The following is a 26565-nucleotide window of genomic DNA, read 5'->3' on the forward strand; positions in this document are numbered from 1 at the left end:
ATAAATATATATTATATATTTTTGATCTGATGACATAAATAATTTAAACTTTCATGTTCCCCATCATACATTTACGAGAAAATTATTTATTTAATTTTCCAATAAATAATAGCGACGTGACTGCGTAAAGAAATATTAGCTTTATAAAATTTTGATGAGGGTTTTTCTTAGAAAAGAAATAAAGGAGGTTAGAAATGTAAATTTGTAAATAAAAAACTTTAAATTGAATCGATGGAACAACAAACCCAATCTTTAGCGCACGCCCCTTGTCATCCACGTGGGCAATCCAACAGCCTACGAGATAAAAACCAAACCAAACAAAAACATACTTGTTACTTATGAAAAAAAAAAAAAAAAATACTTGTTTATTTTTCTCACAAAAAGAAAAAAGAAAATGAATAATAATAGAAAAACTTTTCATTAGCTTTCCAAAAGGTCTTTTTAATCTTATAAAGTAGACCTAATTGCTCAATACCCCATTACTAGTCTCAGTCTGCCTGCCTCTCGTTTCATCTCCTTCACTCCCTTTTGCGATGGACTCCGTCGCCATTTTCTGCACTGGGGCTCTCTTAGCCTGTGGCTTCTACTGGTTCTTCTGGATTCTCGGCCCCGCCGAGCAGAAGGGCAAACGCGCTGTCGATCTCTCCGGCGGTTCGATCTCCGCTGAGAAAGTCCAGGACAATTACAAGCAGTACTGGTCCTTCTTCCGCAGCCCAAAGGAGATCGAGAAGGCCGAGAAGGTTCCAGATTTCGTCGACACCTTCTACAATTTGGTAACCGACATCTACGAGTGGGGATGGGGCCAATCCTTCCATTTCTCACCCTCAATAAGGGGCAAATCCCACCGCGACGCCACGCGCCTCCACGAGGAGATGGCCGTCGATCTAATCGGCGCCAAGGTGGGGGATCGAATTCTGGACGTGGGATGCGGGGTTGGTGGGCCTATGCGGGCGATCGCCGCCCACTCGCGTGCCAACGTCGTGGGAATCACGATCAACGAGTACCAGGTGAACCGCGCCCGCCAGCACAACAAGAAGGCCTGCCTCGACTCGCTCTGCGAGGTCGTGTGCGGCAACTTCCTCCAGATGTCCTTCGCCGACAACAGCTTCGACGGCGCGTACTCCATCGAGGCCACGTGCCACGCGCCGAAGCTTGAGGAAGTCTACGCCGAGATCTTTAGGGTTTTGAAGCCCGGATCTCTATACGTGTCGTACGAGTGGGTTACGACGGACAAGTACAGGGCCGACAATCCCGAACACGTGGAGATCATTCAGGGGATCGAGAGGGGCGACGCCTTGCCCGGCCTCAGGAGCTACTCCGACATAGCCGAGACGGCGAGGAAGGTCGGCTTCGAGATTGTTAAGGAGCGAGATCTGGCCAAGCCCCCGGCACTCCCATGGTGGACTAGGTTGAAGATGGGCAGAATCGCCTACTGGCGGAACCACATTCTTGTCACAGTTCTTGCCGCCTTGGGAATCGCCCCCAAAGGGACCGTCGATGTTCACGAGATGCTGTTCAAGACCGCCGATTACCTCACTAGAGGCGGTGACACCGGAATCTTTACTCCGATGCACATGGTCCTCTGCCGGAAGCCTGATTCGCCGCCGTCGTCTTCTCCGGCCGATTACTGAGGTAATACTAAGCCCTCGCTTCGCTCCGGTACTGTCCCCTGCTCTGCCGTCGGTTACTTTAGTCTATTCCTAGTTATTTTTATTTTTAGTGGTAATTTATTTTCCATATTGTAATTTTGCTTTCCGAATTATTTCGTTTCTACAGTTGTTATTTATGATGCTCAAGAGGATTTCGTCTTAGTTTTTGTTCCTTCCTTTTATCTAGATCAGAATCAGATTCCATTTGTTAATCAAATTTCGTAGCAAGTTTGAGGAGGCAAAATTGAATCGAATTAACATGAGGGATCTTTTTCTCAGATTTTCTGCTGTTTTAGTAGAAACTTCGGTTTCGTTTTCAATTGTAGTTGAATTCTATCAAATCACGGTAAGAGCATGACTAGAAAGTAGAAATCAAATGGTCATCGTTGGTGGTTCACAGGAAGTTCAATGGAGGTGAATAGAGGAAATGAAAATCATAATCTAGATGGGGGGTTTACACTTGCAAAACATAGGGGAGGCAGTGGCACATGAGGAGCACGTGAGGCGCACGTGGAGGGATAATGATGAACACACACACATATATATATATATATTAGCTGTTCAACTGTTTAGGTGTCGAGCACTTTGGTTTTCCGTTTTTGCCCCTCTTTGGAGTTCAGAAGTCAGGATTCCAATTTCCGCGAAACATGTGGTTGCTTTTGTAATTTTCGTTTGTCACTTTATGGTTGTCGTTAGCTAATACTGGGCACTGGGGGTTACAAACACGCCGACATATGGGACCACATTGGGTTTCGCAAATCTTTCAACATTTGATGCCTTAAGGCTAATATAATATGGCATTGTACGCTCCGACAAATAAATAAAACCAAAAATGAAATAATAAGAGATTTTTCTACTAAGCACTGAAAAAATTAATTACTGGAAACACTCGCATTTCAGCTCTTAGATTTGTATGAGATTATTTTATGTATTTTTTTTATTTTAATGTAATTTTCATCCTATTTAACGGTAAGAAATTAGCCTTATCAATGGGGAATCCATATAAATAAATAAATAATAATAGCATTTAACACTGTGCCTACTGCCTGGTCCTTAATAATTTCTGTAGCTTTCAATAGTTCTACCGTACAAATTAGTTACTTATTGCAAATTGAATGGTTTTTTAATTTTGAAAATGTTAGAAGCATTCTCTTGGTCTGAATTTAATTTAACTGGGGGCAGGAATGAATTCATTTATTACTTCCCTTGCTATATATTTATTTTTCCCTGAGTTCTCGTCTTTTTCAGTATAACGTAACATATGACTGGTTATATAAAGATGTCAGATTCAGTTAGTGGCAAGCAGATTACAGGATTCAAATTCTCCAAAACTCACTCACACACGCAGAGAGTCCATCTAATCTATTTAAACTGACAAGCTCTCTTGCACTTTTTCATTAATCGACAATCACCCTTGGAATAATTTATTAAGAAGTGTGATTATAATAGCTTAAATGATTTTTTTTTTTAAATTCCAGAAAGTTTGAATCTGAAATGTTTTTCAAGTTCAATTGTTCAAAGGGCCCAGAAACTTGCATTTAAGTTGAAACAAGCCTTTTTTGTTCCGACACCTTTCAACTTTTCCAGTTTGGTAAATTAGTTCTCAAATTTTTTCTTGATAATTTACTACTTAAACTTTGAAATTCGTTACAATATTTGTCAAATTGAAAATGGAGTTATTATTTTGGGTAGTATTTTTCATGTGAGTGTTTAATAATGATAACTCTGATCTTTTTCATTGAATTGAGCCTCTTATACACATTATGAATGATTTTTTTTTTTTTTTTTTAATTTGAGGACCCTAAAACGGTTAACTATAAATTCAAAAAAAAATTCTGCTCATCTAGCGCATTTCCTGGTAAGATGTGGGCTGGTAGCGCAGAATGGGGCACTATGCCTTAGGCTCTTCGTACAATCATTGGAGGGCCCGCCTTTACATGGTACGCCCACCTCTCTGAAGAGTCGATCTCAACTTGGGAAGCAAGGGTATCGGAGTTCAAGAAGCAGTTCAGCAACACACAAAGAAAGAAGGGTTGGAGTGCCCGAACAACTCAAGACCAAGCAAAGGGATAATGAACTTGTCACGGAGTTCATTGCAAGGTGGCGAGCCCCTACTTTTGCCTGTCCCAGAAACACTCACTTGGAAGAAACCGGTCAAAATTTTAACTTTGTTTTTAATTTAATCAACATTGCAACATTTTAAAGTTAAAGAGGTGAATTGTTACAGAAAAAAGTTTAAGGACTCATTTGCTAAACTTGTAAAGTTGAGCGGGTGTTTATACAAAAAAAACCTTAGAAACAATAAGTGCTCTTTTAACATATAGCAAAATTTAAAAAGTAAAATTAAAATATAACAGAATTTTTGATGTACTATAAAAATAATAAAATTTAGCATCATTAAAATATAATTATATTATTATATAATATAAAATGTGATATTATTATAATAATTACTGTATCATTTTTGCTATTTGTATAATATTTTAAAAATTTTGCTAAATTTTAATTCAAGGCATGAAATTTTGATGTGGAATGTTATTATCTCAAACAATAACGTAAGTGTATCTTTATCGTTGCTTATGAGCTTCCAAAATGGTTGTGTGATTTGGCATTTACTGGGCTCATGTTTGTTATATGGTGACAAATATATTTTAGAGTGCATGACTCTGATCTGTATCTTTTACTATTGATTAATATTTTTTTAGTTAAATAATTATATTAATTAAAAATGTATTAATAAAAAATAAATTGTACAAATCCAGACTCATACACTCCAAGGTAAATTGAATAATTTTCTTTTATTGACTTATGTTGTTGCATCTTATTAAAAATGTATTAATTAAGAGTAAAAAATAAAAATTAAGAATGTACTCGTAAATTCAGTAATTTTCTCTTTTTTTAAAAAAAAATAGCAATAATCAGAACAATATTACTCGACAAAGAAAAACCAGTTCACTCAGGCTTCAGTATTACGAGGACAATGGAATTGTGGAGAAAAATGAAAATCTCATTCAACCCTGAATCAACCGTCATTTCAAGTATATATACAATCATGAAATAGTCTAATGTGAAAGAATAAGTTATAACAGAAATAACAACTCTCTAACTAATTCTAAAGCTAACTCTAAAACTCCCCCTCAAGATGGACTGTGAATGTTCTTAACAGCCATCTTGGATAACAATGAGGATAAACATGATGAAGCCAAAGGCTTTGTAAACATGTCAGCAAGTTGGTGATGAGACCGAATAGGCATAAGCTTGACGGAACCATCAACAATTTTATCACGGACAAAGTGACAATCAATCTCGATATGTTTGGTTCGCTCATGGAAGGTGGGGTTATTAGCAATGTGAATGGTAGCCTGGTTATCACAATATAAGAGGGCTGGTGGAGTCAACTTCACAGCAAAATCTTTTAATAATTGGCTTAACCAAACTAACTCACTTGTGACAGCAGCTAAAGCTCTGTATTTGGCCTCAGCGGACGAGCGAGAGATGGTATTCTGCTTCTTAGCCTTCCAAGAGACCAGGGAATTACCTAGGAAAACACAAAAACCAGTAACAGACCGCCTGGTGTCTGGATAGGAACCCCAATCAGCGTCAGAGAAGGCTTTGAGCTAAATAGAGGAAGAAGCGGAAAAGAATAATCCTTGGCCAGGAGTGGACTTGAGATACCGAAGAAGATGATGAGCAGCTGCTAAATGAGGAACACGAGGTTGGGCCAAAAACTGACTGAGATTGTGGACGGCAAAAGTAATGTCAGGCCGAGACAAAGTGAGGTATAAAAGGCGACCAATAAGGCGCCTGTACTGAGAGACATCCTGGAGGAGTTCACCATCGGCAGCAGCAAGCCGAGTTTTGGGATCCATAGGAACATTGGCTAGTTTGCTTGCGAGGAAACCAGTGTCTTCTAGGAGCTGTAGAGTGTAATGCCTCTGAGAAAGGATGATGCCTATCCGAGATCTTGCTATTTCAATCCCAAGAAAATACTTCAAATTCCCCAAATCCTTGAGTTTGAACTGGCCTTGAAGGAAAGATTTCAAGGAATTGATGATGGATATGGAGGGCCCTGTAATGACTATATCATCCACATAAACCAGTAATGCCACAAAAGAAAAACCAGAGCCCTTAGTGAATAGAGAGTAATCAGATTTCGATTGAACGAAACCAAATCGAAGAAGAGAGTGAGAGAACTTAGAGTACCATTGTCTAGAGGCTTGCTTGAGCCCATAGTTGGACTTATGAAGTTTGCAGGCTAACTTTCCCTTATGAGTAGAATGCTCCCCCTTTCCAACATATCCAAGAGGTAGATCCATATATACTTCCTTAAATAAATCTCCGTTAAGGAAAGCATTATTCACATCTAATTGAGCAAGGTGCCAATTCTGGCTAGCAACAAGAGCCAATAGAGTTTTAACAGTAACTAACTTTGCAACAGGGGAGAAGGTTTCAAAGAAATCTACACCTTCTTGTTGAGTATATCCTTTAGCTACTAACCAGGCTTTATGTTGATCCACCGAACCATCGGACTTGTATTTGACTTTGTAAATCCATTTGCAACCAAGGGAATGCTTCCCTGTAGGCAAAGGAACCACAGTCCAAGTATGATTGGCTTCCATAGCATCTAGCTCGGCCGTCATAGCTTCTCGCCAATGGGAAAATTGGACTGCTTGATGATAAAATTGGGGCTCAAACTGAGAAGACACATTCAAAACAAAATGCTTGTGAGAACTAGATAATGAATCATAAGATATGAACTTGTCCAGGGAATATAAGTTGCTGGAAGGAATCAACTCAGCTTTGGATAACATGACGCAATGAAAGTCCCATAGGTAAGATGGATGATGAGAAACTCTTGTAGATTTTCGAGTGGGAACAAGGGCAGGTGCAATGGCAGGTACAAGAGAGGATGACTGAGATGGAAGTTGTTCTGTAGGCGGTGGAGCAAGAGAATCTTCAGCTTGAGGAATTGAATTGTGAACTTCAAGCAACATAGTAGGCAGAACCAGGTTAGGGAATGAATCGACTAAGGTGTCGGCAGCAACCACTGAGTGGAACGGAAAGATATCTTCGTGAAACACGACATCCCTGGAGACAAATATTTCTTTATTCTCAATGTCATACAGCTTGTAGCCGTTCATACCAGGAGGATATCCCAAGAACACATATACTCGAGCACGTGGATGAAATTTTGGAACGGTGAACTGGTAGAATGGAAGCAAAAACAAGACAACCAAAAACTCGAAGAGATGAGTAATCAACAATATTCTTATACAAGAGTTCATATGGGGTCTTGTGTTGGAGCCACGGTGATGGTGTCCTATTTACTAAGAATGTTGCAGTCAAAACACATTCACTCCAGAATTGAATAGGAACACGGGACTGAAAATACAGGGCTCGGGCAACGTTCAACAAGTGTTGATGTTTCCTCTCAACCACCGAGTTTTGTTGTGGCCTGTCCACACATGAAAATTGATGCAAAACACCTTTTTGATGAAAAAAATCTGTGAAAGTCAACTCTTTAGCATTGTCAGTCCTGAATACCTTAATTTTATCGTTAAATTGAGTTTCAACCATGTGAAAAAAATGTGGTATAACAGTAGATACATCATACTTGTGTTTTAGAAGAAAAACCCAAGTAAAACGAGTGCAGTCATCCCCAAGAGTTAAAAAATATCTGTGTCCTGAATGAGCAGGAACATGATATGGGCCCCAAATGTCACAATGAACCAAATCAAAAGGATATGAGGACATATGGTTATGAGAAATGAAGGGCAATCTTCTTTATTTAGCTAAAGGGCAGATATAACAAGGATCATTTTTATTTAACGTGGAAACATCACAACGTAATTGATCCTTCAAGCTATCTAATCTTTTAAAAGTTGGATGTCCAAGACGGTTATGCCAGACATGGACAGAGATATTATTAACAGAAACATTGTCAACAGAAAATTTCAAATGCAGTTTATCTATATCCAGAACATAGAGATCTTCTAGCTTATCACCTTTGCCAATCATCCTCCTGGAGCTGATTTCCTAAATAACAAAGTGATCATGGAAAAAAGTGATAGTAAGGTGTGCTCCTGTGATGAGGGAACTTATAGACAGCAGGTTAAATTTGAATTCTGGAAGAAACAAGACATCTCTAAGAATTATCTTGGAACTAAGCCTCACATCTCCACAAAATTGGATGGCAATGTGTGTATGGTTTGGTAATGTGACAACAGAATTCTTTATAGGCCGCATAGATATAAAAGCGTTAGCATTCGCACAAATATGTCTAGAAGCCCCAAAGTCCACTACCCAAATTTTCGAAGACGATATTAGAGGAATCACAGAAACATATGTACCTGTTGAATATGAGGCACTTGGGCCATCTTGATGTTCACCAGTGTTGGTGGGTGAAGACAAATGATTGGCAAACATTGTCATCAGTTAATGATACTGAGTCTGGTCAAGACTTTGGAAGAAAGTTTGAGCACCACCAATCTCCTGGTTATTTTTTTCTGTGTGAATAGACTGACTAGAGATCTGGTTGATAGCTACAGGCTGGCTCTTGGATTGGCTGAATTGGTTTCTTGGTTGATTGAATTGGTTTCTTGGTTGTTGCTGGAAACCTGGCGGATAGCCATGTAACTTGTAGCATTTATCCACGGTGTGACCATGATAATGGCAATGGGTCCAAAAAGGCCTCTCCTTCTTCTGACCTTTTGAGTTATCTCCTTTGACAGCGGCAAAGGCCATTCCATTAGCCGAATCAGTGCCTAGACTTTGCTGACCAATTGCTCTCTGGCGTTCCTCTTGAGCAATCAAGGAGAAAACTTTATTGATGGGAGGAAGAGGATCTAGTAAAAGTAACTGACCTCTGACTTGAGCAAATGAATCATTGAGTCGCATGAGAAACGACATGATGTACTCCATTTGATCGTAGGAATTAAGTTCCTTAACTCCACCACAAGAGCATTTACCACAAGTACAAGCCGGTCAAAAATTGCTCAATTCTTCCCACAGAGCCTTCAGTTTTGTAAAATACACACTGACAGAGTTCTGTTCTTGACTATGCTTCACTAAATCTCGACGTAATTGAAAAATTCTAGGGCCATTACTTTGTTGGAATCGATCTTTAAGATCAAACCATATCTCAAAAGCAGATTCAGCAAACAAGATACTAGCAGAAATCTCTTTAGAGACAGAATTCAGAATCCACGAAATCACCATATTGTTGTTCTGAATCCATGAATTAAAGAGATTTAGATTAGTACCTTCTGGTTTAGTGATGGATCCATCGACGAATCCCAATTTGTTCTTGACATATAGGGCAATCATCATCGCTCTGCTCCAGGAGGCATAGTTATCTTCTGTTAACAATTGCGAGACAAGCACAAGACCAGGACTATCCGAATGGTGTAGATAGTAAGGACTCAGAGGATCATCAATGGCGGATCTTCCGGTTGAAACTCCGGTGCTCTCAGATTGAAAAGTCGCCATAGAAATCAGAAGAAAGACCAAAAATTGCAGATTCACCCGATCGGAAACAGAATCGAAGACTCGAACTGAATCAAGAAGCAGATTGAATGAATCGATGAATTTCACGAGGAGCGGAAGCAAAGATTGGTGAAGAAGACAAACAGTTTAGCTTCACTCTGATACCATATTACGAGGATAATGAAATTGTAAAGAAAAATGAAAATCTCATTCAACCCTGAATCAACCGTCATTACAAGTATATATACAATCATGAAATAGTCTAATATGAAAGAATAAGTTAAAACAGAAATAACAACTCTCTAACTAATTCTAAAGCTAACTCTAAAATTCAGCAAAATAAGAAAAGGTCTATTCATGTATTTGGTACACTCTTTCCCTCTTTCCAGTTTTCAAAGATTGATTCACTTTCGACGAATCGTGTGTGCAAATTTGCTGATTTTTTTTTTTGTTTTTTCTTTCCTTAACAACGAAAGATTTGTCTTTTGTTCCTTGAAACATGCATGTTACCGAAGATATTTCCCATGAATATGATTATTGACTAGGAGGAAGATTTTTATTATTAGATGGATGTAGACTGGATCTCTGCCAATATATTCGGCCTTTCAAACCAATCACTTTGCATCTTGTTGAACGAAAATTAATCGATGATCTTTCTCATGTGGTCAGTCTATTCGCTAAGATTTTTCTTCTCATAACGATGCATATATATTATATATTTTTTTCTTCATCTTTTTCTTTTTCTGTGGAACTGAAACACAACGATGGAGATGTTATTGCTAAAATTTTTGTTGCCACTCGAGCGTTGAAGAAAATCTGTAGTTAACTCTTTTTTTTTTTTTTTTTTTTTGGAAACTTGTGGTACATACTACATGGCGACTTTCTAAAAATAATTGTAAAAAATGCAGGGTTTAAAATTAATTACAATAAATAACATGTTTGTATTTCACTGAAGAAAAAAATAGAAAGTATAAGAAACAACATCAATTAAAAATAAGAAATATTGACGGCAAACGGGACACTTTTGAGCATATCTTTAAATTGACAGAGGTATCGTTCATTTTACCGATTTGAGTTTTGTTACAGTAAAAAGCTCTCAGAAACAGTCACATCTAACTTTTTTATTACAATAAAAAGCTCTCACATAAATCACATCTCAATTCGAATTAAAAACTCAAATCAACGAACTAAACGGACCCAGAATAAAATATACTATTAATCATTAAATTTCATATCCCAAGATTTATGGTATCAATCTTTACTTTCCTACAAAAATGAGTTCTTTCCCTCATTCTTCCTTTTAGTTTCGTCTATCATTTGTAATTCTATTATTTTTGTCTATCATTAGTAATCCCATGGTTTTTATGTTTATATATAATTGTAGTGTTTGAGAACCAACATAGATTTTTGCGCCCCTCTAATGACGGGGCATTCTTCCACATTTTTCGAACATGAATTATGCTCTTTGGCTAGCCTATTGGTTATATCTAAAATTTTCGTGGTGTGAAATTTAGAGTAATAACCTCTTGTGGGAGGCATAAAAATTTGTGATCATTAAGTCCTCACTTTCTTTTGATATGCTAATTGCTAACTTGAGCGGGAAAAATTTTAAGAGAATGATGCAAAACTGAGAAGCTAATTTAAGAAAATTTCCATTTTTAAGTTAATATGAAACAAGAAAAAGTGAGGATAAAAATTTTATTGTGTTTTAAAAAGAGCATAAATCTTTAAGAGCATGTTCGAAAAATATACTCAAACTATAATATTTGATTCCGATATTTAAAATTTAATTATATTATGAGAAGAAAACATTGTAACAGAATTAATGAGTATATAGCAATATTTAAAAACACAATTAAAAATGGAGTCTCTTTTTATTTCCATCCGGACCACCCGTTAACACCCATATATTTTTACCTTTTAAACTAGAACTAATCAATGATAGAATTTTTTAAAAAGAGTACTTTTAACGAGTTAGATATTTAACTAATTAGAATCTGTGATTTTCTATTGAGTTTATATGAAACAAACGACCTTAAATTATTTTTCTTCGGTCTAGATCTTCAATCGGTTTTAGAAGGCAGCAATAAGATGGGCCTAGCCCATGTAAATTTGATAGCCTTGGGCCTTAGCCCAGCCCGGAGACTTCCAACTCTTTAGACCCCACAGCGACCTTTCATGAGAAATTTAAAATTATACTAAATAGCAGATTTTTAGAATTAAATTAAATAAATAATAGATTTTAAAATTATTTGAAGTGAATAAAAATTTACCATATAAATGTTTCATTAGTGATTAAAAATAATTTATGTAATAAAAAAATCTTTATTGACGTGGAAAATTTTTTTTTTACCAATCATAAAAAGGAAATTTACGGTGAATTTTTTTTTACTAGTTATAAACGAATAATTTACGCGATAAATTACTATTTACTTTTAATAATTTTAAAATTTACTATTCAGTTAATTTAGTTTTATAAGTGTGCTATCTATTACATGCATATTTCTAATGTTTTTTTTTTTTTGCCGGAAATTCTTTATTTCTAAGTTGCATTGCAGGGAAAAAAAATAACTCCCATAAAGGAGCAAAAGATCACCCCCAAAAAAAAATCTAGCTAAAGTAGTTGATTCAATTTGGCTTTGGCCAATAAGAACCACAAGCCAAACGAGTGGATATGGTCTCTGATCACTAACAAGATTTCTTTGATGTTCATAGTCCTAATAAACAAAGCACTTCCTTCTCTACCCCAAACCTTTCCCCTTCTCCTCTGAACAGCAAAACTTTCCAAACTTGACTAAATCAACCTTCAATCTTCTTCTCCTTCAATGGCTACAATCACAAACTTTCTACCAAGATCTCTTTCCTCACCACTCAACAAACCCAATTCCAATTCCACTTCCCACTCCCAATTTCCCTTTTTACCCTTCTCCACCAAGCTCAGGCCTAAATCCACGACATCACTCGCAACCAACAACCGAACCCGGAACGTCGTCGTTTCGAAGGCTACAGCGGCCCCGGGGACCAAGAAAGCCGAGAGCGACGAGAAAGTGCAGCGAGTGCACAGCGTAGAGGAGTTCGACGAAGCCCTTCGCGCCGCCAAAAACAAGCTTGTGGTGGTGGAGTTCGCCGCCAGCCATAGCTACCACAGCAGGAAAATCTACCCTTTCATGGTCGACCTTAGCCGGACCTGCAACGACGTCGTTTTCCTCCTCGTCATGGGCGACGAGTCAGAGAAGACCAAAGAGCTCTGCGCGAGAGAGAAGATAGAGCAGGTCCCGCACTTCAGCTTCTACAAGAGCATGGAGAAGATCCACGAAGAGGAAGGGATCGGGCCGGACCAGCTCGTCGGAGATGTGCTATACTACGGGGACAACCACTCGGCTGTGGAGCAACTGCACTCGAGACAGGACGTGGAGAAGTTGATTGATGATCACAAGGTGGATCACAAGCTGATCGTGCTTGACGTCGGGTTGAAGCATTGTGGACCGTGCGTTAAGGTGTATCCGACGGTGATTAAGCTGTCGAAGCAGATGTCGGACAGCGTCGTTTTTGCGAGGATGAACGGTGACGAGAACGACAGCTGCATGCAGTTCTTGAAGGACATGGACGTCGTGGAGGTGCCGACTTTCTTGTTCATCAGAGACGGGGAGATTTGTGGAAGGTATGTGGGGTCCGGTAAAGGAGAGCTTATTGGTGAGATTCTGAGATACCAAGGGGTTCGTGTGACGTATTAAGAATAGCTGAATTTAAACCTTTATCACATCCGATTGAAAATTTTGGGGGGAATTGTTAAAAAAAGAAAAAGTGAAATTGAATTAATTACATGGGGGAATTGTTGAGGACTAGCGTTACTAATTGTGTGTATTTGTTACATCTGGAATGTTGCTATTATTTGCAACTCCTATAGTGACTACTGAGTTTAATTTGTTGAAACTTATGCCAGCAATATGCAGTGGAACTGAAATATTTTTATGTTAATTTATGTCGGTCCTATGAAATAAGTTGATCAGTATTGTTTCCTAATATTGAAGTACGAATGACTAATACTCTGTTAAAGTTTTTGGATGTTGAAAACAATCTCTGTGCTCTCTGTAAAAGATTATATTGGTTGTGTTTGGAATTGATTTTAAAATGATTTTGTTTTCTGTATAAAAATAAAAATAAAAACGTTTTCATTTTAAAATTATTTTTGAAAATGCGTTTGGTAGTTTTATTTAGAGATTGATTTCAATTTTAAGAAAAACTAAAACTGCTTTTAGTGGTTTAATTTTTTATTTCAGTTTTTTTAAATTGTCAAAGTTAGAACTTAGTTGCAACACTTGTCATCAAGCTAGAAAAATGCCAAACCACCTACATATTAACTAATGACTCAGCCACCAACCACCGTTTAACACCACCAATTTTTTTACTCCTCAGCAGCTTATTACCAAGAAAAAAAAATTTCTACTCAAACGTCTTCTCCTCTCTCCAAAGTAGAAGACATAAGAGTACTAGAAAATTCGGACCTAAGAGAAACCTCCTAGAAAACCATGATTTTTCTTGACAAATTCTAAGTTTAAACCCAAATTTAAGAGGCCAACTTGTACAGCAGTCAAGGTAAGGTGTTCTTCTTGTATTAGAAGGGTTTTTTCATGCTTTTGATGAATTTTTTATGGGTTATGTGTTTATGGGCTGATTAGAGATGTCTTTGTAAAAATGTGACAACCTTAGAACGGAGAAGATGGGGGTCGTCTCAGATCGGAGAAGAGCGGGGTCGAGGGAGATCGGAGACTTCAGAGAAGAGAGAGGGTCGAGGAAACAAAAGAAGAATGGGAAGAGAAAAATGAAGGACACGGCAGAAAATGGGAAACGACGGGGAAAGAGGCGGAGGCCGGCAAGAGAGGCGGAGTGAGAGGCGATGAGAGATTGGGGAAGGTTCTGAGAACTTTTAGAAGAATGGGAAGAGGAAGAGGACACGGTAGAAAATGGGAAGGAAAACGAAAACAGAGGAGAAAATGAAAATGACTTTTTTGCCTTTTCAGATTTTTCAGAAAACGACAAAAACGTTTTTATTTTTATTTTTTCAAACATTTTACACCAACGCATTTTTCACCCGCGTTTTCAATTTTTAACCTCGAAAAACATAAAAAATGAAAACAAAAATAAAAACAAACAGGACCATTAGTTTATAAGTGAATGCCTGGACCTCTTAGGAAAACAGAGAAGCCTAAATGGAAATGAATTACGAGTAAATTTTCTCCCACTAGGATACTTATTAACAGAGCTCGTTACGTGCACGCTTTGTTTTCCTGTAGTGTGAAATGTGTTTTGTTTTGTAGTGCAATTGGGAAATAAGGCCTGTTAATGTTATCATCGAAATATCGAGTAGAAAAAAGAAATATCCAGTAGAAAGTACGTAGGTGTCGATTATTTTATCGATTTGAGTTTAGAATTTGAGTTTTATTACAATAAAAAAATTTTAAAAATAATTATATTTAACTTTTTTATTATAATAAAAAATTCTCACATAAAATCACATCTCAACTCAAATTAAAAATTCAGATTAATAAATTAAACGGGCTCGTAAAATATGTTTGGCTGCTTCAATTAGATTATGAGAACATCCAATGCAATAAAAGTTAAAAAGCGGCTAAAAAATTGTTATTCGGCGCTAATTAACAATCAGTTTCACGTGGTTTTAGAAAATGCGACATCCTTCAACTTGCTCTGCCTTTTGATAATGGTGTGAACTGAGACTTTTAAACAACTTGTGGGCTTTCTTCAATATGGCTGCCTCAAGGCGTCAGTCCGACTAGCATATACGTTGACATTCTTACTTGTATTCTAGCGGGTATGTACGGGTACTCATACTTGCAACTAATAGCCCCGTGTGAAGAGCAGGGTGGGCAAAGCACCTTATACAATACAATACAATGACAAATAGATTTTGTGCAATCTTATATATAAAAGTGAAAATATAACACGGTATTTGATGAATGTAACATTTATGGTAGAATGGCGTAACAATAATTTGGATAATTATTTTACTGATGCTATAGATATCTCTAACATAAATGTTATATAAAATTAAATTTTATGTTACACTCCTCATTTTATATGTTACATTATATATAGTAACTTGATCTTTACACAGTAAATAATCACCATATATGTGTCTATATATACATATAATAATGAAGTAGAAAAAAAAAACTGTCTATTCTGCATACATTTTTAATCTAATTTAATTTTGATTAAATTTAAGAATCATAAATTGACACTACTGATAAAGAGTCCTACTCCCTTAAAAAATAATATACCTACTATTCGATAAATGCATCATTGAGTACAGCATATACAATTGATGATCGGACATCTTTTAATACAAAATATCTTCTATCCTAAGGGTTCTGAACCGTCCTAAGGGTTTTGAAGCACATGAAATGTTGCGAACGTGTTTAGCAAATGACCAATCAAGGAAGTGATAATGCTCGTATAATATTAAAAATATTCATTTCATTTAACCATGGATGCATTTACATATAGTTATGTAGGCAGCTTTTAGGTGTCGCTAAAAATCCTTAAAAAATGTCGTCAAAAGACTCGAAGCCAATTACACTTCACAAAGATATATCTACGTACAAATATGTCAACAGATCACATGGTTGCAAACAAAGTCATGTGATAATTCTGTACTTAACTCTATTTTATAATGTCAAATTCAAATAAACACTATAGAGCTATAAAAATAAAACTATCAAGAAAAGATACATTTAAAATAAAAGACACAAAAAGCATAAAACAAGAATTGAGCAACTCGAGTAATAATATTACAAATTTATTTCTCGTTCTCCTCCGAACCGGGTCAACAGGAGGTTATTGTATCCATCCGAATAAGAGATTTTCTCTGAAATCTATGGCAAACAAAAGCAAAAAGTTGCCAAAAAGATTGAAGATGGTTTATAGTCATATACCAATACTTCTTGAGCACTACTCCTTTAAAAAAAAAAAAAAAAAAAAAAAAAAAAAAAAAAAAACTAAAAAATGATTTATAAATTTATAATACTAGTTGCAACTCAACCTATTTGCCACATTAGCTTCTTGCTGCCAGTTTGGTTTTATTGTTGTTACTGTACTTAAAGTGATTATAAGAGAACTTTGGCAATAACTAGTGTTGATATATTTGCTCTTGGTTAGATTATTTAGGGCTTGTTCTTTTAGAGTTTAACTTGAGTATAATTCTTGAGTTAAATTTGAGTTATAACTTGAGTTGAACTTGTAACTTGAGTTTGTGTTTGGTTGTGTACATTTGAGTAGGGCTGGCAATCCGGATAACGACACGACGACACGACTCGAAACCCGCACGAAATTAGCGGGTTTGGGTTTATCAGAAATAGGTACGGGTCAAAATCAGGTCGAACCCGTGAAACACGATTAAATAACGTGTCATTTTCAGGATGACCCGCCAACCCGCAATTGACCCGCCATAACCCGTTTATTAAACGTGTCATATTTGGGTAACACGAATACACAACCCGTTTATTACCCATTTTATAAACATGTTAAAAAATAGGTTCAGAAATAGGTTAACACAACCCATTTATCACCTATTTTATAAACATGTTCAAAAATAGGTTCATAAATAGGTTAACACGACCCATTTATCACCCATTTTATAAACGGGTTGACAGGTAATCAATGGGTTGACACGACACGTTTATGACCTATTTAATAAACGGGTTATTCGTGTCGTGCCGTGTCAACCCGCTAATAAACGGGTCGTGTTTGGGTTTTGTATTTCGACACGATTAATAAACGGGTCGTGTTCGTGTCAGACCTATTCGTGTCAACTGAAGAGGTCAACACGACACGAACACGACCCGCCAACCCGAATTGCCACCCCTACATTTGAGTTATGGTTTGAGATAAGAATCTTTTTGAGTTTGTGTTTGAGTGAGTCAAAACTTGAATTTGTATTTAGATAGTATTTTAATAAAAACTCAATGCTGATGAAAAATTTTAATAGGGTATATGGGTCGGGTTTTATTCGTCTTTTCGTTGTCAACGCATAGAAAAAAAATCATCTCAATCAAAATTAAAACGAAAAAGTTATAACATTTTTAAGAATAAAAAAAATATAGTTCATTAATTTGAGTTCGAGTTTCCGAACTCGAGTTGAAGGGGAAACTTGAACTCGAGTTTTAGTCATAAACTCGAGTTTGAACTCGAGTTTAATCTCGAATTTAAACTTAAAAGAAGATGAACTCGAATAAAATTGTAACTCGAATTACCTTTTTTTGAGTTTTTCACTCAAAAGAACGAGCCCTTAATAATTTACCCGTATTCAAAAGTAACCTTAGAAGAGATTGCTTCTAAAAGTGATTGGTAGAGAATTCAGCCGCTTTCCAGAGCAGTAAAAGTATATTTAAAAAAAATCAGTAATTATATATATACCAAATTTGACGTTAATCTTTAACTCTCATAAGTAATCCTTATTGTTCATGGCGGCAAATTATTTTTTCTTTTTTCTATGTAAAGAACTAGGGTTGTTCATAAACCCGTAAAACCCGTAGGCTCAACCCACCACACCCCAATCCAATTTGAAAAATGTAATTTTTAGAATAAATTTTTTTCGGCTCATTTAATGTCTGGCCCAAAGTTTTGGGGCGGGGTGTGGGTTGGGCCTATAATGGCCGACACGCCCCAATCTAACCTGCGCTCTAACTTGCCTCCTCTAATATCTAACCCTAGACAGACAACTCCTTTCTACTCTCTAGTTTCTTCATGTTTGAATTAAGACTTTATGTTTGCTTTATGTTAAGACTAATTTATGATTGTAGACTATTTTATGTTGATATTTGATGGACTACTTTGCTTCATGTTTGATGTTGAATTGAACTTTGAATTTCTATCTGTTTGAATGTTGGAGTTATTATTTCTATTTGATGATAAACTTTGAATGTTAGATTGAACTTTGAGTATTTAATTCTTTGAATGTTGAAACCGACCACACAACCCACCCCGTACTGCCCCAACCCAACCCAAACATCATTGGGCTGTGAAATTTTTCTAACATCGTTGGGGTCAAATATGTGTAACCCACACCTTTTGAGGCGAGAGAAGAAAAAACCCTATCTCGTACTAACCCAACCCATGAACAGTCCTATACATAACGAATATCGGGTACCTCATATTTGAGTTGGTCCAAGTTCTTATAGAACCCGGTATTTGATCGCACCATCATTACAATTAAGTTGGCCATATATCTTAAATTAAGAGTCCGTTTGGTTCATGGATTAGAACCATTTTCGATTTACGTGTGTTTTTTAGGAGAGAAAATACTATAGCGAACCATGAACCATGATTCGAATCAGAGAATGAATCCTCCAACCAAACGGGCTCTAGTGTTTCTTGATCAACTTGCTCAGTTTCTGTAGAAAGTTTGATTTGCTATACCCTTTTGGTCAACATCATAATTATGGCTGTTATCCAAAACTTTAAGCAAAGTTTTTATTTTTTCTAGAAGTGTTTAAGCAAAGTTTTACTGCATTAATAATGTAAATGTGCAATGTTATTTTCTAGTACCACGAAGAGTGCCACATCAGATATAAATTACTGGCCTTATAAGATAATTAGCTTGCGTGCTTGAAACTGTATATATGTAAATTAATGCCAAGTCTTCTAGCAAATTAACCTCTCAACTATTTGAATTTGACGTTAAAACCACCAATTAACCTCGCAACTGCTTATTCAAACATGGCCAACTAGCTTGGCTGGCGAGTGACGACTGTAAATCTGCCCGGAGAAACTGCTCGTGGGATAACCTGATTAAAATGAAGGCTTCTCGAATAAATGCTTGCTTATATATTTTTTTATAAGGAAAATAAATAATTCTGGTGAAAACAAAAATCTACACACTTGATTTTAAAAGAAAACACCAAGATCCATAGGCAAAACAAAACCATGTGTAATTATATGAACAAATTAATGTGGCTATTACACAATTTTATGGGCATGAATTATAGATCGATGGCAATCAAATCAATCCAATTACAGTTTTCAATATGATCTAATATATATTATGTAGAATCCAAACAACAGTGTTCATTCAACCACAGTAAATTAAAGAATTCACAAAATTTTCTCTGAGAAATATTCTTTAATATCAATTTGCTCTGATCATCATGGTATTCAATTCAAGAGGCCTGGGTGGAGCCATGGTTCTTCTCTTCCACAGATTAATTTCTTTCCTTGGCTGCAAGGGCACTTCTCTACCAACAGTCATAGGAGCAGAGAACGGAATCATGACCTCCTGTTCTTCGTCACTCTCTTCGCGATCATCGGAGTAGCGAGTAATATTCCGATAATCCGCGTCCGGTGTTAAAACTTGATCATCATGATCAGCCCCCCAATCGAAATTCAAGAACGAATCACGTCCGCTCGCGAACCGCTTCATTTGACTCAAAGAAGGCGCTCTATCAGGAAGCGGAGGCTTACGATTGTTGTGATGATGATGATGATGATGATCATGATCAGCACAAGAAGCGTCGGATTTTCTCCCCGGCTTAATTGTATTGCTGCTGAACATCCTCTTGATTGACAAGGCGTGCTTCTTCACCTCACGTGGCGACCACGTGACCGGCTTGGAATCCTTTATCGTCGCCGAACCCGACCGCTTCTTCAGCTTCTTTTTTTCGCTGATGATCTTCTTTTTTTCGCTGATGATCTTCTTGTGCTTGTGCTTGATTTGGCCGATGCAAGAGACTTTCGGCGAAGTCGGCTCTTCTTCTACTTCCACCTCTTCTTGGCCGTTCTTCTTCGGCTTTCTCCGAGCTTCGTAAGGAATCATCGACACGATCGGACCGGAGAATCTCTTCTCTTTGCTGGGGCTAAAAGGAAGGCTCTGATGAAAAGTCACGACCGAAACGGCTCTCGGTAAGAACTTCAAGATCTTGTCTTGGTATTTCGCTTGTCTCTCCATCTTTTTTAAGTTTGGTTTCTTTTCTAACAACTTTGTGTGTATATATATATATATATATATATAGTAAAAGGAAGATTGAGCTAGAAAGTTTATGAGGTTGTGATTTTGACAATGTCAAGAAGAGACGAGAGAGAGAAAGAGATGAGAAAGAGGCAAGAGGTGAGTTTGTTTTATTATTGGTCAAAGACTGAGCAAATATTAAACCTTGTGAGTCCATGGGCATTTAATAATACAGCTTGCGGTTGATGCAAGTTTTCGTCTCCTTATGCACGCGATTTTATTTTGCGTTCAGCGTATTGATACGCGGGTTTCTATTTGAAATTAAATTATTGATTTAATCCGTGATATATACATGATGATTTGACTTGTCCTACGATTTACTTTGACATATATGTTTTGAACATGATCTAATTATTACAAATTACACGTGCGTGGTTTAATAAATTAAGATAATTACGGTTATAATACGAGTCTTTCTTTCATTTAGGATAATTAGTTGAAACCACGCGCGTATTCTACGTGTTTTATTTTTTTAGATATAAATATTTAAAATTCTTTTTATTAACTTAGTATTTTTTAAGAGTTTAATTTAGTAAAAGAAATATAAAATTAAAAACTTAAATAGAGCTTATAAAACTTAAGTAGAGCATAGTTAAAAGGAAAACAAAGTTTTTTAATTGAGTAAATTAGAAAGTAAATTATTTATGGGATGCATATGAAAAAATAGTATCGGTTATAAGGAAAAATATATATTTAGGTAGAGATACATTTAAGAGGATATAATATTAGTAAGGCAATTATAAAAAGAATATTGAGTATGCTCATATGTTAGAGAAACTATTTCAAAGGAGATACTTTAGAGTAATTTTATTTATGAGATAAATAGTAACTGAGAGTACCATCGAGAAAAAAAAAATGTAAATATGGCGATAAGAAAAAGTATTTTGAGAAACTACCTTTAATAAAAATAAAATTTTGGGATATATCTAATATAAATTGTTTTAGTAAGTACAATGTGAGGAAAAATGGTACTTTTTTAAAACGAAAAACTAGCTTATATTATTCAAGTAACAACTAAATCAGCATGTACAAAACAATTGATAAACCTGGGGCTAGCGTCAAACCAAAACATATCCGAATTAAAAGAAAAAGCATAAGCAGCTAATGTGAGAAAAATGGTATTTTAAATAAACACATCTTAAATAAAATTAAACTGTATAGGAATTTTTGGGAAAAAGAGAAAAAAGAATAGATAAAAAGAAATCAATAAATGCTTTTTAAAAAGAAAAAAGAAAATGAAACAAAAAGGTGATGCCCATGTGTCAAAAGAAAGAGAACATTTCATATAATGTCACATGTCAAAAGAAGAAAAAGACCTTTTGGTTCTTTTAAATATGTTAAAAATTAAAGATGTATCAAACTAATGTAAACTATTAATGGAAAAATAAAGCAGAACAAGAGAGATGGTCTAACGAAATAAGTAAAAATTAGTGGCATAGCCTAGTAATACATTTACACTTAACTCCATCACAAGGTGTAGAATTTAAACTCTTTAAAAAAAAAAAATCATCAATATATTATTTTTTTTCTAATGTCTCTATTTATTACAATTTGAGTCCTAAATTTCCAATACATGCATTTGATAAAAAAATATATATATATTTTTTTTAAAAATTATTTCCAATACATGAAAAAAAAAAATCAAACTAGATATGAACAAATTTTCTTATTCATAGAAAGAAAAAGACTTACTTATGATCCACATTAATTTTTTTAGAATTATCTAAAAAAATTTTAAGAGATTCCTTTCAGGTTCAATCTTAAAACTTAGGGAACTAAAGCATGATTGAATTTTGAAATTTGGATTTAAACAATCAAATTCATCAAATTTTGATGTGCAAACTGTACCAATATTTCTACAATAATTAAGGAATAGTGCCAGTCTTTGACCAAAACAGCAGGACAAATATGCTTGCCTCAAAATCATATCTATCTTATACTTTGGTTGAAAAGATCTTTTCAACCAATTTTTAAAATACTTTTTTTTGGAGGATATCTTCGTGGAACCAATATTAGTTTGTTTTACCTTGTAAAAAAAAAATCAGCATACACAATTAGCTTATGATATAAGCGATGAATTTTTTAAGTCGTCCACCAAATTGGAATTAGTTTTGTCACTTTATGATTATTTATGATTATAATTTTGCTAAAGTAATAATATTGTTGATTAGTCAGAGTAGTATTTGTAATACTGGGGATATAAATTACTCGCTGCTACGTGCTCTTTTGGACCAAACGGTTTGGCTGCTCAACTTTGATCTTTCAACAAGGTCAAAGCAAAATTCATTGTGTATGTTGCTTAGCTTTTAATTTTTATGAGGTATAGTCAGACTTCAACGAATGAAAACAGGTGTTTTAGCCGGCGAAAAAGAGCACAATCACGAGAGATTAAGTCCCACAAGAATTTAAGACTTCCGTTGATTTTACGGTTTTGCAAGTATAGTGATTTTTGGAGGTATATTACGTCGTTTTATCTATTTGTTTGCGTATTTATTATTTTTTCTCTAAAATTATTTCTTCTTTTCCCATTTATACAATGAGATCGACCAGTTCCCTACTCCCCTTCTAAATTTTAGCCCCTCCTCACCTTATCCTTGCAAAATTCTTAATAATAACGTCCAATCACATGTTCTTCAACAAGAGTTGGGGTCATCATACTCATCATCTGCGATGGTAGCATAGCAGAGAAAGAGGACTTACACAGACTCTCTTCTGTCATGCAAAGATCGATTTCCAATATCCGTTGTGAGGTTGTAATTATAGTATTATACCTTTTATTACATGCCAAATGTAGTTTTAAGCTCCGTTTATTTTACCGATTCGAGTTTATAATTCGAGTTTTGTTACAATAAAAAGTTCTCAGAAATAGTCACATCTAATTTTTTTATTACAGTAAAAAACTCTCACATAAAGTCACATCTCAATTCGAATTAAAAACTCGAATCAGCGAACTAAATGGGCCCTTAGTTGATATGACTTTGGACTCCATAAATATCAGTTGACGAAAGCATGGGTCAAATTTTTTTTCGTTCTATCTGTAATCTTAACAGTATGTTACGTGACCGTTAGATTGAGAGTGTGAAGACATCACTTATCTTTTTTTTTACTTAGAGGAAAAAAGAGTTGTAGTCTAAAACATTTGTGACGTAATATTTATCCTAATTTAGATATTCTTTTTATTTATGTTGTCTTTTTCAAAAATATTAATTTTTGACCATCACATTTTAACCAAAAGACTCGTGTTGATTTCTCTGTTTTTCCCCTAACGTAAAACACATGAGAGTGATGGTAATAGATTTATAAGATGGGCCACATGACTTGCTAGGATGATGATATGACTTTTTAATTGTGGCAGCTTCGCTTGACAGGAACACGGTTTAAGATGATGCAATTAAGCCGCACACGGAAAGTACAAAGAATTTGCCTTTACCATTTGCACGAATAATATGTGATGCTTTCTCATGAGTTGCAACGTTACAACCCTATCTTCCTCGTCACTCGTGTATAATAAATCTACGTTTTTAGCTTCTCCCAACAGGAAATACAACTACCCATCACTATCATTTTGGGATGACGAATTTTATTTGAATTATCGACAATCAAGGTCAATCATGAAATTTATTGTGTTCGGATCCAGTGAATCAGATATATGTTTATTTTAAAGTAGAAGATAAAAGAAACAGGCTTGCGGACTTTTTAACACTTGCCAAAAATGTATAATTAACTAGAGTAGATAGAATACGTTATTGTATTTATCCTAGTTTTTTTTTTTTTTAATCTGCTTGAAAATCTGTGTTTGGGATTCCAACTCTAGCACTTATCCTATAAAATTCTACCAAAATGTATTGCCATTGTTGACTCGGCATATGGATCATAATTGTAGGAGTAATTCCAAGTAAAACGACATCATCCAGATTGCAGCTTTCCTATTAGATCAAAACAACTTGCCGTTTTGCAAGAGTAGGAGTTAGTGAACAGCCAATCGCAGATGTACACGTGTATGGCTTTGATGAGTCGGTGCCGGCCACTTGTACTTTTGATATATATTCTAACCATGGCTTCTTTGGGACCATTCGGTTCACTTCAAGAGAGAGAGAAAAAGTTAAAAGTAATTTCTTGAGAGAAAGGCTTCTTCGAGACCATTTGGTTCACTTCAAGAGAGAGAGAAAAAGTTGAAAGCAATTTCTTGAGAGAAAACGAGAGGATTTGGGCATTTTGGGTATTGAGAGAAAATCAGAGGTTTTCTAGGGTTTCTGGTTTCTTCTTTGTAAACGTTCTTGGGATCCTTGTTCTTGTGATTGATTCTTTCGGGCAGATTGTTTGTATCGCTGAGATTGTGAGTTGTGAGGGTGTAATCTTTGATCTAATAGTGGAAGAGCTTCTTGTGAGAGAGCTCAATGGGGACGTAGGGTAAATCATTTTGCCCGAACCTCAGTAAAATCCTTTTGTGTCGATTGTTATTTTTTTCATTCTGATTCTAGAGTCTTGTGTTGGTTTCGATCCAACAGTGGTATCAGAGCCTAGTTTGGTACTAGGCAAATCGAAGACTCAGAGGAGATCTCTGGAAGAAGTGATGGGTACCGCAAAGTTCGAACCGGAACGGTTCGATGGTTCTGGAGATTTCGGTTTATGGAGGAAGAAGTTAAGAGCAATCTTGGTACAATAGAAGGTCGCCAAAGCCCTCGGGGATATGAAGGATGTGAAAGGGACTGAAGAGGAGAAAATTGATATGCAAGAAATTGCATATTCCACTATAATCCTCTATCTCGCCGACAACGTCCTCAGACAGGTGAATGAGGAGGACACCACCGCGAAGGTATGGCTCAAACTCGAGCAATTGTATATGACTAAGTCTCTCATGAATAAAATCTACCTTAAAGAAAGCCTTTTCAGTTTTAGAATGGATACTAGCAAAAGTCTTGAAAAGAATCTTGATGATTTTAGCAAAATAATCATAGACCTAGCAAATATTGAGGAAAAGGTGGATGAGAAAAATCAGGCGATAATCTTGTTAATTTCTTTACCGGAAAATTTTAGAGATGTTAAAAATGCAATTAAGTATGGGAGAGAGAGCCTTACCTTAGAGGATGTTCTGTCAGCACTGAGGTCTCGAGAGTTAGAACTTAAGTTTGAGATGTCCCAAAGAAAGGACACCTATGGTGATGAGGGATTGCTGGCTAGAGGAAGAAACCCCAAGAGGGATCAAAGTAAACCAAAAACTAGGCCTAATTCTAGGTCAAAATCTAGATCAGGGCCTAGGAAATGTTACTATTGCAACAAAGTGGGCCATATTAAACGTTTCTGCAAGGAATGGAAAAAGAAGCTGTCCGAGTAGAAATCAGAGGAGAAGGAGGCTGCAGCAGCAAATCATGCTGAGGGCTACGATAGTTCAGAGACGTTGGTAATGGGAGAAACTAAGCCAGAAGACGAGTGGATACTCGATTCAGGGTGTACCTACAACATGTGCCCCAAGAGAGAATGGTTCTTTGAGTATCGCACTATAAAGACAGGAAATGTATTCACGGGAAATAACCAATCATGCTCTGTTATTGGGATTGGTTCAATTCCCATAAAGATGCATGATGGCACCTCTCAACTACTCAGGGACGTGAGACATGTTCCAGACCTCAGAAGGAACCTTATCTCTCTTGGTGCACTGGATGATGCCGGTTTCTCATACTGTTGGGAATGGTGTCCTAGAAGCATAAGATGTAATAGGATATTTATTATTTATTTAATAAAAGAGTTTATTCATCAATTTTATGTGTATATATTTGTGAATATTTTATGAATATCAATGAAAATTCTATGATTATTTATGTAACCTTAAACATTGTATATAAGTGTTATATACGAGAGGATAATGTTTAATGATAATAATCAAAAAGCAATGTTCATAATGAATTTAATTAAAGTTCGGAATCTTTAATTAAAACATTATTAATACATGTCATTCCCATTTAGAATGGAACGGTGTTATCCACACTGTTGATATGGCGAGATATTGAATGAGTTTATTTCGCATAATGAGATTATGTGGAACAAGGACACAGACACAATATGAATTTCTAATAATTTCTGTTAAGTATAGAAATTCCAATTGAGTCTATCGATGGTCATATATAGGATGGTCTTAATCCGGAGTTCTTAACAAACTCCTATTTATGGATTTGTGTCTTTTGATTTACTCGGTACGGATTCTGAGATCCTGAATCATATTCCTTGTATTTTGGAGACATGATGAAGTAGGTAGCCGGGAATGTTATTACACGAGATGGAATCCATTCCTTCTTAAGAAAGAAGTAGATAAATAATTCTCTTGAGGGTTGATTCGGTACTTGGACCAGTAGGAGCTCCGATTCATGAATGTGTTTTATGAATTACTATCCATTAGATTTTACCTTGCTCTAA

At 35.9% G+C, this 26565-nt stretch overlaps 3 protein-coding genes across 3 annotated transcripts; 2 read left to right on the forward strand and 1 right to left on the reverse strand.

Annotated features, from left to right (window-relative positions):
- The first annotated feature begins 414 nt into the window (after positions 1–414).
- On the forward strand, positions 415–1903 carry LOC21397452 (24-methylenesterol C-methyltransferase 2). Its single transcript, XM_010101816.2, has one exon. It carries the CDS (start codon positions 534–536, stop codon positions 1629–1631), a length of 1098 nt encoding a protein of 365 aa, XP_010100118.1. The 5' UTR covers positions 415–533; the 3' UTR covers positions 1632–1903.
- Positions 1904–11682: 9779 nt separating this feature from the next.
- Positions 11683–13112, forward strand: LOC21397453 (thioredoxin-like protein CDSP32, chloroplastic). Its single transcript, XM_010101817.2, has one exon. The coding sequence runs from the start codon at positions 11960–11962 to the stop codon at positions 12866–12868; it is 909 nt and encodes a 302-aa protein (XP_010100119.1). The 5' UTR covers positions 11683–11959; the 3' UTR covers positions 12869–13112.
- Positions 13113–19109: 5997 nt separating this feature from the next.
- On the reverse strand, positions 19110–20138 carry LOC21397454 (uncharacterized protein At1g76070). The gene has a single exon (XM_010101818.2). The coding sequence runs from the start codon at positions 20092–20094 to the stop codon at positions 19279–19281; it is 816 nt and encodes a 271-aa protein (XP_010100120.1). The 5' UTR covers positions 20095–20138; the 3' UTR covers positions 19110–19278.
- Between the last annotated feature and the right edge of the window lie 6427 nt (positions 20139–26565).

Source organism: Morus notabilis, unplaced genomic scaffold (genome assembly GCF_000414095.1).
Source record: "Morus notabilis unplaced genomic scaffold, ASM41409v2 Scaffold396, whole genome shotgun sequence".
NCBI lineage: Eukaryota > Viridiplantae > Streptophyta > Magnoliopsida > Rosales > Moraceae > Morus > Morus notabilis.